The sequence below is a fragment of the Balaenoptera borealis genome, assembly GCF_965194805.1.
Source record: "Balaenoptera borealis genome assembly, chromosome: 19".
Taxonomy (NCBI): domain Eukaryota; kingdom Metazoa; phylum Chordata; class Mammalia; order Artiodactyla; family Balaenopteridae; genus Balaenoptera; species Balaenoptera borealis.
The window spans coordinates 52,306,366-52,319,489 of NC_138878.1; the positions used below are offsets into that span (position 1 = coordinate 52,306,366).

At 55.7% G+C, this 13,124-nt stretch overlaps 1 protein-coding gene across 2 annotated transcripts; it reads left to right on the top strand.

Moving 5' to 3' along the window:
* Positions 1-2,420: 2,420 nt before the first annotated feature.
* Positions 2,421-12,552, top strand: SCN1B (sodium voltage-gated channel beta subunit 1). Of its 2 annotated transcripts, none has more exons than XM_082370046.1 (6): positions 2,421-2,832; positions 4,532-4,698; positions 5,364-5,604; positions 11,035-11,176; positions 11,756-11,827; positions 11,915-12,552. In XM_082370046.1, exons 1-5 carry the CDS (start codon positions 2,793-2,795, stop codon positions 11,820-11,822), a joined length of 657 nt encoding a protein of 218 aa, XP_082226172.1. In that variant the 5' UTR covers positions 2,421-2,792; the 3' UTR covers positions 11,823-11,827; positions 11,915-12,552. The 2 variants fall into 2 exon arrangements, with proteins under 2 accessions (XP_082226172.1, XP_082226173.1); XM_082370047.1 differs by lacking the exon at positions 2,421-2,832 and adding an exon at positions 3,273-3,291.
* Positions 12,553-13,124: the final 572 nt, after the last annotated feature.

Here is a 13,124-nt window from a genome sequence, read left to right on the forward strand (position 1 = left end):
CAGCAAGTTCCCAGGTGATGCTGACTGTCCAGGGACCCCACTTTGAGAACCGCTTTATAAGGTTTCAAGGAGTTAATAAAGGTGGCTGCTTATAACAGGGTCTGCGCAGAGTAAGTATTCAATAAATGTTACTATTATGGCAGAAAAATTGAGGGGAGAAAAAAGTAAGTCATGTAGTGGGGACCAAGTATGTACCAGGCTCTGTGCCACGGTCTGATGTTCATTTAATTCTCACGGTTATTCCATGAGATGAAGACAAACAAATGGTTACATGCCTGGGGCCATTCAGCAGGGAGGCAAGGCCTAGCCCCTGGTGTCTCCACATTTAGATACAAGGGCCCCCTTCAGGACCCCATACCAGCCCGTCCAGGTTGTGGCCATCTGGACCCCATCTTACCCATGTGGAAATGGGCCTAGAGGCAAGGTCTCGGTCCAGGTAGAACCTAGGTTTGTCTCACTCAAACCCTGTTCTGGTTCCAGAGTGAGTGAGGAGGGGTAAAGAGAGACCTTTGACAAGTCACAGTCAGGCTGTAAGAATCTTAATTGATGGCTTGGGGCAGAGGACTGGAGGAGGGGCTGCATGGGGCAGGATGGACCACATGTGACAAAGGGCAGAGCCAGCCTCCTCTAACCTCTAGCTATGTGACCATGGCAAGTTACCCATCCTGGCAAGTTACCCATCCTGAGCCTCAGTTTCCCACACCTGTAAAATGGGCATAATGGTAACACCCATCTTGTAGGAAGAATTAAATGAGTTAATATTAGTAAAGTGCTTAGAACAGCACCAAGCCCATAGTAGGTGCTCAGCCAACATCAGTCTGTAGAGCTGTCACTAGGTGCCCCTGCCTGGTGCCTACGACCTGTCCTCACTGTGCTTCTGCCTGCCACCCCCGATCAGAGGGGAGGGAACAGAACAGCAAGAGTTATTTTTTGCAGGGGAATTTCACAGCCTAGGAGGTGCTGGCACAAAGGCCCAGATCACAAAGGTATCTGGTGTTCCTGGCTTGGTGTCCCTGGCTTGCTCTCCCTCTGCCCTGGGCCAGCCCCACCCTTGGTTCTTCTCGCCTGGCAAGGCTGCAGTGGGGAGATTCTGGAACTTTACCCCACCCAGAACTGGAGGTCAGGACCTGAGGAGCAACCCTCAGCCAGAAGTCTCCCACCCTGGTCTTGATGCAGCCTCCCCCCTCATCCTCTCCATTTAGCAGACAAGCCCCCTGCCATTGCCTGGCAGGATTCCAGATCCACCTGAAACCAGCTGCATGACCCTAGGCAAGGGAGTGGCCCTCTCAGCCTCAGTTTCCCTGTCTGTAAAATGCGGATTAATAATAGAAGTGCAATAAATGTTTAGGGAGGTAGAAGTGAATCCAGCATACCAGAAGGGCTCTGTGCTTGGTGGTTATTTATTCATTTGACGAATATTTATTGAGCACCTACAATGTGACAGGCACAGTGGAAGGTGCTGGAGACGCAGTGGTGCACAGGACAGACAGTGTCCTCACCCTGGGGGAGCTTGTTTTCCAGGGTTGGAGGGACAAGCAGTGAATGGAGAAAAACTATATAAAGAAGAGTATAATGTCAGGTAGTGACAACTGCTGTAGAAAAAAAAAAACTAGTAAAGGAGGTCAAGTAAGGGACTGCGGAGGCAGTTTGTCCTGAGTGGACAGAGGGCCTGATGAAGGTGACATTAGAGCCGACAGTTGCCGGAGGAGAGGAAGTGAGCCCTTTGGTTACCTAAGGGAAGAGTGGCCCAAGCAGAGGTGAGCAAGGGTGAAGGCTCTGAGGTGGGAATGATATTGGTGTATTGGGAACAGCAGGGGCCTGGACAGCAGCGGGGAGTGGCCGGGAGAGGGGAGTAGAAGATGACCTCAGAGACAAAGAGGGTAGCGGGGTCTTGAAGGGCCTTCCTCTTGAAACATGGCACCTCAAATCCCCAGAGCCGACTTTCTGGTTTGGATCCAGGGTGCCCATCCTGCTTGAGAGGGGCCTGGAGTATTATGGGTAGCCCTAGCCTGACACCCCCCCATGCCCACTTGGGTTCCCACACAGTGACCTCCAGGCCGGAGTGCCAGGGGTCTGAGGGGGCGGTCACTTGGAGGTCCCAGCCAAGTTCCCCTCGAGATCCCATGGGGATGACCTCCATAATTTGAAGTCCGAAGCCCTGCCCTCAAACCGCTCTCCAAACCCTCTTGTAACTCTGAGGGTGACCTCTCCCAGACTCCAACACTGGGGCTCCCCGGAGTCTGGAGGGGTCGGACAACCAGACCACGCGCCCCACGCCCGAAGCCGCGGTCCCTGCGCCACCGGGAGAGGCCGGTGCAGCGGGTGACTCCCGGGCCGCTGCGGCAAAGGCTGGGCAGCCGCGCCCTCCCCCCGCGGTGATTCATCCCGCCCCCTCCCTCTCCCTCCTCCCTCCCGTGGCCGCCGCCGCCGCCGCTGCAGTGCGCAGGAGACCGCGGCCCGCGCCCAGGCGCGCCCGAGCTGGAGCGGGGCCGGGGTCCGCGCACCTGGCGAATGTGTTCGGCTGCGCGCGCCAGCGCAACAGCCCGAGCAGCGGCCGCCGCCCGCGCGGCGGCGGGGATGCCCGGACACCGGGCTCCGGGGCTGGGCCCCCGGCGGTAACCGGAGCGGGGGGGCCGCGCCCCCCCTCCTCCCCCCCTCGCCGGTCCCAGAGCCGCAGCTGCTGCGCCCGCGCGCTCCCGGAGACATTCTGACCGCCGCCGGGTCCCGCCGCCTCTCGCCCCGCTGTTAATACCGGCGGCCCGGGAGGGGGGCGCAGCGTGCGCAGCGCAGCCATGGGGAAGCTGCTGGCCTTCGTGGTCGGCGCGGCACTGGGTGAGTGCACTGGGGCGCGCGTGGCGGGGGGCACAGCCGGAGCACTGACCGGGCGGCGGGATTCGCGCGCTGGACTCCCGGCCGCGGGCGAGGGCCGCCCTCACCCCATCCCCCGGCCCGGCTAAGTCCTCTTCAGAAGTTGTGCGCGCGGGCAGCGGGGTTCCGGAGGGCGCGGAGGTGCGGGTGGGCGCGAGCGGGCGGGGGCCGGGCTGGCATAGGTTGGTGGCTGCGGGCGCCCAGCCGGGGGCGAGGAAACGCGGAGTCAGCTGCTCCCGGAGCCCCGCAGGCTGCAATGTGACACCCACAGCCGCGGGAGGTGGGGGTTGGGGCAGGCGTGGAGGCGGCGCCCGGAGATTGGGACGGAGAGACGGAGAGACTGGGAGAGATGGAGACGGAAGGAAGGGGCGAGAGACACAGAAGAACTCCTGAGCGCTCCGCTGGGAGACTGGGGAGATGGAAGTAAGGGGGGAGCCAAGAGAGAGGGATGCAGAGTGTGCCTGAGAGAGAGAGATTGAGGAGAGAGAGTTAAGAATCTGAGCGGTGGAGAGAGGAAAAACTTGAGCGAGGCAGAAAGAGATGGAGACACAGGTAGACGCAGAAAGAGATGGAGACACAGGTAGACACAGAAAGAGATGGAGTTTAAAAAGGACAGGGAGAGGTGGAGTGAGAGAGCGAGAGGCCGGGAGAGCGTGTCTGAGCCTGGGAAAAGGACACAAAGTGGTGGGACCTTTAGAGAGACCCCTAAGAGAGAGAAAGAGGGGGAGACAAAGACAGAGGCGCTCAGGGAGATGGAAAGAGACAGCAGAGGAGGAGGGCAGAAAACCCCAAGATTAACAGCGGAAAGAATCAGGGACAAAGGAAAAGCCCCGGAGCTGGAGAGACATAGCATTAGCTAGTGAGCAGGAAGGAGGTGGCAGGTAAGAATGTGGAGGAGGGACTCAAAGGGACTGAAATCCGGTGAGGGTGAAAAGGCCCTGGGGCAGGAAAGCGCTCAGAGTGTTTTGAGAAGCTAGTAGGAGGTGGGATTGGCTTCAGGAAGTGAGGAGCCTGGGAGCAGAGGAGGCTGAGGCAGAAGTTGGGGGCGGGGGTGGACGACAGGAACTTATGGGACTGGGGAGCAGGGCTGGAGTGTGGGTTTGCCCTGGTTCCCGTGCCCACCTCCTTCTCAAGCCTTGCCTTCCCCCAACCCATTTCTCTGGGGCTGGCTGGTCTTAACAGAGCAATAATGGTAGAACTGACACTGCCACCTTGAACTTCTAACACAGCTGGAAATCTGGTCCCACCACCTACACGCTGCAGTATTTTGGGCAAGTGGGCTTCTGAAGAAGGGGTACTTGCGTAGCAAAGACTCTGAGCTACTGACCACAGTAACAGCCCTGTTGATTGGGGGTGTCCTGTGTGCCAGGCCCCTTGCGACCTTACCTACCCTAAAGAACCTGCCCAGCAACCTCCAGAAGCAAAGACGATCGATTCCCTCACCATTCACAGAGGGAAACCGAGGCTCAGAGAGGATGAGGGACTTGCCAAGGGCACGTAGCAGGTGGCAGGGCCAGGCTCAGCATCTGGTTCTGGCCATTCCTGATCATTATTGAGGGAAAACAGATGGTTTCCGAGGGGCCCGAGAACTAACAGCCAGCGAGCCTGGCATTGCCAAGGGTGATGGGTGCCCTGGCTCGACCTGAGCCTGCTGTCCCCGCAGTGTCCTCAGCCTGGGGAGGCTGTGTGGAGGTGGACTCAGAGACCGAGGCCGTGTACGGGATGACCTTCAAAATTCTGTGCATCTCCTGCAAGCGCCGCAGCGAGACCACTGCCGAGACCTTCACGGAGTGGACCTTCCGTCAGAAGGGCACAGAGGAGTTTGTCAAGGTGTGTGGGAGCCTGGCAGGGTTGTGGAGGGTGGGCGTCTGTGTGGGAGTTGGCGGGGGCAGGGTTCCGGTAGGGGTTGGTTGGTTGTTTGCAATAATGTGCTATTACTGATGACCTGGATCCAAATTCCAGCTCCACCATGACCGACTGGTGACCTTGGGCAAGTCATTGAGCCTCTCTGAACCTCCGTTTCCACCTCTGTAAAGATGGGGGGCAGGTGGTCTCTAGCTCTGAGGTTTGCATGAGGATTGATTGAGTTCCTGCACCTGGCACATGGTTGGCACAAAATCAATGTCATTGCCATTATTTAGTATGAGCAAAAATGTCTCAGATGGTCGTCATAGAAGGAAACAGAACTTTTTTGACCTCCTCTTTGCTATGTGTATTTTGAATTACGTATGAGGGGGGCCATAAACTTTGAGGGCCTGCTGGAGAATTGGGGTCTACAGCAGCCGGCATCAGGCTGCCTCTCTCCCTGCTTGCGGAGCGTGTCTGGGGGCCGGGGAAGAATGGTAGAGAATGCAGGCCAGGAAAGCCGCATGGGGGCTCGGGAGGATAGCTGAGGAACGCGTGTGTCAGCATGTGTGTGTGTCAGGGCCTGGGACAGAATAGAGGTCTTGGTGGGGGACGTGGCCCAGCGGTGACCCCGCCCCCCCTGCCCCCAGATCCTGCGCTATGAGAACGAGGTGCTGCAGCTGGAGGAGGATGAGCGCTTTGAGGGCCGCGTGGTGTGGAATGGCAGCCGGGGCACCAAGGACCTGCAGGACCTGTCCATCTTCATCACCAACGTCACCTACAACCACTCGGGCGACTACGAGTGCCACGTGTACCGCCTGCTCTTCTTCGACAACTACGAGCACAACACCAGCGTCGTCAAAAAGATCCACCTTGAGGTGGTGAACAAAGGTGAGTCCAGCCCACGGGCAGCCAGATGGAGGGACAGATGGCGAGTAGGGGACGGGTTGGCTCCGCGCCTGGGCAGCGGGGGCGGGGAGCAGCACCTCCTTCCTGGAGTCCAGCTCCGGCCTCCATTTCCCTTCAGCCACGGGGAGGTCACAGCGGGCCTGTCCCGTGGAAGTGCTGGGTGCATAACTCAGCTCTGCCACCTGCGCTGTGTGACCTCCAGGCGGGTGCCTCCCTGTCTCTGAGCCGAAGGATCGTCCTGTAGCAAACAGGATGATAATAGTATCTGCCTCTCCTGGTGTTGCTGGAACCATTCTTATGTCCCAGGGAGGTGGTGAGGATTGAGCGAGATGCTGGGTGTCCGTTGCTGGCGTGTCTGTCACAGCAGGGCCTCAGCACACGGGGGCAATGGTGGTGGTGCGTCTGATTTTCAAGTAGCCTCAGCCCTGCCTCCCTCTGTCACGTGGGGCAGGAGATAGGAGAGTGTCACCTAGAGCGATGCTCCTCGTATTTTACTGTGTGCACGAACCACTTGGCAGTCTTGCTGATGTGTCAATCCCGACTTAGCAGATCTGGGTTGGGCCCAGGATTTCATCTCTAATAAGCTCTCAGGCGAGGCCAAGGCTGCAGGTCTGGGCCCACACCGAGCAGCAAAGATCTAAGGTGTTGTTGAACCATTTCATCATTTTGGCTTCAGCTGCCTTGAACCCCTTTCCTGAGCTATCTTCTGATTGGGTGTAAATTGGAATTTTCCAGGGCCCTATGGCCCATTGGCTTAGAGAGTCAGGGAGGTATCCCAGGCCTTGGGCCACCAAAGAGCAGGGCAAGTGAGTCCCGAGGGGCCTGCCAGTGCACACACATCATCACGGGCAACGTGCATTGGCCCACCCTTCCCTGAGAGGGGTGCTGGTTTCAGCGCCTTACATGGAGTCCATCATTGAATCCTCCCACCCACCCTGTGGGTAGAGGCTCTTCCTATCCCCATTTTACAGATGGGGAAATCGAGGCTCAGGGAGGTAAGATTACATGGCCAAGGTTGCAGAGCTGGGACCTGGATTTGAACCCAGCCAAGCCCGTGTGACTGTTGTTTCTGTTCTTGGCATGATTCACTATACTCTGTCAGCCAGAGCCTGTGGGTTTCTTTTGATAATTAGCATTTTTAAGTGTATTATCAAAGTGATCCAGCAGAATTCAATTCAGGAGACACGTCTGAGCGACTCTTTGGCATAGGTCACTATGCTGGGTGGGCAGTCGCCCATGGATGTAGATGATGGAGCCCTGCCCGCGTGAGTTGGGGGGACAGCTGTAACACAGACACCCCAAATACTGTGGCTTAACAAAATCTCTGTCAGTCCTGTCTCTCAAATCTGTGTTGAGGTGAAGGGTCAGGCGGTGGGGAGGCTCCACGATGCCCTTCAGGCACCCAGGTTCTTTCCACCTTGCGGCTCAGCCCTTGCTCACAATGCCGTCCTCACCTGCACGGTGGAGGCTGGGCTCACGCACACCCGTGACCTAGTAGAGTCTCTGTTTTTTAACGTTATCTACCACATTATACTGCCTCCCAGAGCCTGTGTTCTTTTTTTTTTTTTTTAAATATTTATTTATTTATTTGGCTGTGCTGGGTCTTAGTTGTGGCATGTGGGATCTTCGTTGCTGCGTGCAGGATCTTCGCTGCGGCATGCAGGATCTTCGTTGCGGCATATGGGTTCTTTTTTTTTAGTTGCGGCATGCGGGCTCTTAGTTGTGGCATGAGGGATCTAGTTCCCTGACCAGGGATGGAACCCGGGCCCCCTGCATTGGGAGCACAGAGTCTTAACCACTGGACCACCAGGGAAGTCCCCCGGAGCCTGTGTTCTTATATTTACGTCATGTAGAACTCTTTCTGTTATCTTCCCAGAGCCTGTATTTTCTGCATCCTCCACCATACCCCAGTATTTTTTATCCACCACATTATGGTACTGCTTTTTTAACATTACTCACTGTAGTGTAGTATTTTATATTATATTATATGCTATACTGTTTCACATTACCAAACGTATAACTTTTTATCATAATCCATCATACCAGAGTATTTTTAATGTTATCAACCATATTATCACATTTTTATCATTAGCCACCATGCTATAGTATTCTAAAATATTATCAATCATATTGTAGTATTTAAAATTTTTACTTGGTATATATTCATCATCACCAATCATACTGTAGTATTTTTTTAAAGAAAATTTTATTTTATATATCACTAGCCATGAATTTGTCATTAGTTATTACGGCCGCCAAAAAATATGGAACACTTCATGAATTTGCGTGTCATCCTTGCACAGGGGCCATGCTAATCTTCTCTGTGTCATTCCAGTTTTAGTACATGTACTGCCAAAGTCACAACATACTGTAGCATTGATATATTATTTTTAAGTGTATTTTATTTTATAAATTTATTTATTTATTTATTTATTTATTTATTTATTTTTGGCTGCGTTGGGTCTTCATTGCCATGCACGGGCTTCCTCTAGTTGTGGCAGGCAGGGGCTACTCTTCGTTGTGGTGCATGGGCTTCTCATTGCAGTGGCTTCTCTTGCTGCGGAGCACGGGCTCTAGGTGCACGGGTTTCAGTAGTTGTGGCACGTGGGCTCAGTAGTTGTGGCTCGCGGGCTCTAGAGCGCAGGCTCAGTAGTTGTGGCGCACGGGCTTAGTTGCTCCATGGCATGTGGGATCTTCCCAGGCCAGGGCTCGAACCCGTGTCCCCTGCATTGGCAGGCGGATTCTTAACTACTGCGCCACCAGGGAAGCCCCAGCGTTGCTATTTTGAACATTACATATCACTCTACAGTATTTCTTTCATTCCCCATGATACTATTGCATTGTTAGCATCACTGGCCTTGCTATATTCTTTTTTATTGTAATCCACCGTCTTACTGCAGTTTCAACATTACCCATCAGTCTGTATTGCCTCCTGGTAATGATCCCTCAGCAATGAACTGAGTCATTTCCAAATGAGGGGCAGTGGGCGCTGGTGGTGAGACCTTCACTGACCTGGCAGGGGTGCAGAAGATGGTAGGAAGCACCTGGGGGTCCCCCACCAGGGATGGGGCTGGCAGCTGGGGACAAGCGGGCTAATTCTATTTGGACACACCCAGTATGAAGGGAGCAGGTGTTGAGGTGAAGCAGTCGCTGAGGCTGGCGAGACATCCGGCCTGCAAAGGTGCAGGCTGGGCTTCAGATCTGGGGGCTGCCTGTGTGGGCAGGCAGGTGAAACTCTCAGAAGATTGGGGGGTTTTTGAAGAAATCAGAGGTCTCCCTAGAGAAGGTGCCTCTGCCCCTCAGTGTGACCCCTCTGCCTCAGTTCCTCATCTGTAAAGTGGAGGAGTCCCACCTCCTGAGATGTCTGTGTGGGTCCATGGAGATGGCACTGGACATATCCCAGCCATTTCCAAGTCTCTCTTTGGCTGGGGAAGCTTTCCAGAGCAGATAAGAGCTCGGACCCTACAGTCGGTTACACTTAGGGTTGAATCCTGGCTCTGAGTGCAGTCCTGGCTGTGCATCCTTGCCCAGCACTTTGCCCTCTCTGGGCCTCAGTGACCTTGTCCTGCAAATGGGCTACAGAGCCATACCTGTCACTGTCCTAATCTGATTGGGAGAGCAGGAGATACCAGATTACCTAAATCCGTTTGGGCATTGAGTTCCAGGGGCAGGGGTGAGAATTCCGATGATTGATCTTTATCCAACATATATTCAACTCAGTGTGCTTCCGGAGGTCAGCTGACGTGGGAATCCTGGACTGTCTCTATCCTTGGGGTTGTTTCAAAGAGTCAGAGAGATGCTCAGATAAAGAATTTAGCACAGAGCCTGGCTGAGAGCGTGCGTTCACTGCATGGGACGCATTCATGGTATCTTTGGAGTGAAAGAACGAACAAACAAACAGTTGAGGTGTGGAACCCTGTCCCCAGCTCCTCCTGCAGGGAAGCAGGGGAGAAGCATCCAGCCCTGCACCCCCCTTCCCTGTGGTCCAGAAAGCATTGGTGCCATCTGCACCGGGTGTAGCAGCAGAAAGTGCCCACTCCCAGGGGAGGAAGACCACGTGGGAACAGTGGGGAAAACGAGATCCTGACCATCCAGAAGGAGGGGGCCAGGGATGCGGAGTGGACACCTGTGAAATCCGGCCGAGGACGCCACAGTGGCCTTCCGCTCTGGTCCCCTGGCTGAACGCGCTCCCTTTACAGTTTAAATTTAGGCTCAATGAAAGGAAGCTGGTGTTGGCAAGAGCCAGGGCTGCGGAAAGGATAGAGGGTTTCCAGAAAACGTCAGCGAATAGCCAACACTTACACAGTGCTGACTGTGGGCACATCCACGCATGTTACAGATGTTAACTTGTTTTCTCTTCCCAGCAACCTGTGAGAAGGCATGAGTATTGTCATCCTTATTTTACAGAAGGAGGATAGAGGCCCAGAGAGGTGGAGTCTTTTGCCTGAGGTCACACAGCTAGTAAGAGGCAGAGATAATTGAACCCTGACAGTCTGGCCGCAGAGCCCCTGCTCTTAACTACTGTGCTGTACTGCCCCAATAATAACAGTAATAGTATTAATAATAGTAAACATGTACCAAATGCTATGTATATGTCAAGTACTATTCTAAGGATTTTTAGAGCTTGTTTAATTCTCACAACACTCCCATGAAAGAGATATTGTGATTATCAACTATTTTTTAAATCATTTTTTGTTGTTGTTATTTTTATTTGGGGATTTTATTTTATTTATTTATTTTTGGTTGCGTGGGGTCTTCGTTGCTGCGCTCAGGCTTTCTCTAGTTGTGGCGAGCGGGGGCTACTCTTCGTTGCGGTGTGCGGGCTTCTCATTGCAGTGGCTTCTCTCATTGTGGAGCACAGGCTCTAGGCGCATGGGCTTCTGTAGTTGTGGCTCGCGGGCTCTAGATTGCAGACTCAGTAGTTGTGGCACGTGGGCTTAGTTGCTCTGCGTCATGTGGGATCTTCCTGCACCAGGGATCGAACCCGTGTCCCCTGTATTGGCAGGTGGATTCTTAACGACTGCACCACCAGGGAAGCCCTCCACTCTTTATAGATGGGGAAACTGAGACCCAGAGAGGTTGAGTCACTTGCCCAAGGTCACACAGCTGGCAAGTGGTAGAGCCAGGATTTGAACCTGAGTCTTCTCCTTGTAGAGCTACAGCTCTTGGGCACCTACAACCACCTGAATGACACAGAGGCACCCTCGAGTTACACAGGGAGGCAGGTTGAGGGCGATCCCAAAGCCCGTCCAAGGCTGGTTATTGAGAATCACAGTAACAACGATGACTCTAGGGAAGCAGCCTGGCCTCACTTGCAGACCAGGACCAGGGAGGTCAAGCCACTTGCCCAAGCTTGCACAGCAAGCTCAAGGCACACTCAGGCTGCCACCTGACCCTGCCTGGCCCCTGCAGCCAACAGAGACATGGCGTCCATTGTGTCTGAGATCATGATGTACTTGCTCATCGTGGTGTTGACCATATGGCTCGTGGCAGAGATGGTTTACTGCTACAAGAAGATCGCCGCTGCCACGGAGGCTGCTGCACAAGAGAACGCGTGAGTGGGGTCGCTGAGGAGGGGGAGAGGCGGCCCAGGACAGCCAGCGCTTCCCGGAGGGGAGCGTGAGCTGAGCGGGGAGGTGGGCAGGGGAGCAGCCCAGGGCGCCATCTGCCAGTCCTCCCCAGAGGGGACCATTTGGTGTCAGAGATGGGATGAGGTCGCAGCCCCTCCCCGCTCAGACTCTCAGCCCCCACTTCTGTCAGGACCCAGGGTTCAGGCCCAGCATCCTCTGCCCCAAAGATACAGGACTCCAGGCCCTAGCCCTTTTTCCCCCCAGGACCCAGGAATCTGAACCCCCCCAGTCCCTGCTCCCTCAGACTCAGACTCCAGGCCCTCAACCCCTTTCCCCGCTAGAACCCAGGAGTCTAACCCCCCAGATACCTCCTCCCTCACATTCAGGACTCCAAGCCCCAGCCTGGGCGTCCTTTGGATCCCTGGGATCCAGCCAGCCAGCCCCCTCTTCTCTCCGACTGGAGCCCTATGCACCTGGGACAGAGACCTCAACCCTCTTTGGCCTCCGGGGGGTGGGCCAGACTGACGGCGGGGTTGCTGTACCCCTGACCTTTGCCCCCACAGCTCGGAATACCTGGCCATCACCTCAGAAAGCAAAGAGAACTGTACGGGCGTCCAGGTGGCTGAATAGCCCCGGTAAGGTGGCTGGGCGGGCAGGGGCTGGAGGGCCTGGGAGGTGTCAGCCATTAGGTGCCTGATGCCCTGTCTCTCCCTCACCTTTAGGCCCTGGGCTCCGCCTCAAGGAAGAGCCAGCCCTAACGGGGAACATCCGGGCACAGCCTGCCCCCAATGGGGGTTGGCCATTCCTGGGCCTCCACAAGCCTCAAAGTCCTGCCAACGGAGCCTCCAGGGTGGGAGGGGGCAGGGGGCTTGGCTCACACCCCTAATCCAGCCTTCTTCCTCCTGCCCCATCACCCGCCCGTGCCGTGCATGATGGGTAAAGCAATACTGCCGCTGCCCCCATCCCTGCTTCTGCTGCCTGTTTGGGAGGGGGGCGGTGAGGTGGGGGCAGCGGCTCCGCACCCCTCTTTCTTGCTGATTTGCACACATTGGCCGCTTTGGACACGCACTACTGGGGCCCAGCCCCTCTCTGCCCCCTCCCCGCCCGGTGAGGGTTATGATGGGCTGGAACAGCTTGGGGCAGGGGGTTCTGGAACCCACTCTGACCCCCAGTGACATTTCCCCTCCTGCTTCCTCTGGCTGGACCTGGGGTCTCCTCTCCCTGTGATGCACTCTCGCCCCAGCCCAACCCGCCCTCTCTCACCAGCCTTGGATTGTGGCCACTTCGAAAGGGGCCCATTCAGCCTCGTCTCTCTTTACACAAGTAGTTTTGTTCATGAAATAAAGATTCTTGGACTTGATTCATAGTCTCTCTCGTGAGCCCAGTCACCTTCTACACCCCCTCCAGATCCAGGAGCCTCAGTGTTCCTGGGGACCCGCCCTCCAGGGCAGGCAGCAGGGCCTCTCCGCACACATTCGGGGATAAGCTGGTGGCAGTGTCTCAGGCTCAGCGCCTGCCTGAAGGCTCAGCGGGTGCAGCCACTTGATACTTGATTAACGTGTTGGGGTCTGGGGAGTCATTAGCTCAGCGGGGACCAAGAGTTTCGAGGGAGCCAGCAGGAGCCAAGGAAGCAGACTGGTAGCCGGTGTCAGGGGGGCGTGATGAGGGAAGGAGAGAGAGGGCCATGAATAGAGAGAGAGGAGGAGAGGCTAGGGGCCGGGCAGTGCCAAGGCTGCACCAGTGTGGCCCCCTGTGGGAGGCTGTGGCTCTGAGTGCAGGGGGTGCGAGGGGTGAGCGGGTGGGTCCGATTGTACGGGGACGACGCGTCTAGGGTGAGCAGCTGTGGTCTGACTGTGTCTGAGGGCATATGGCTGTCCACAGGCAGGTGTCTGCTGGTGATCCTTGTGTGTCTGGGTGTTTATCTGGCCCTGG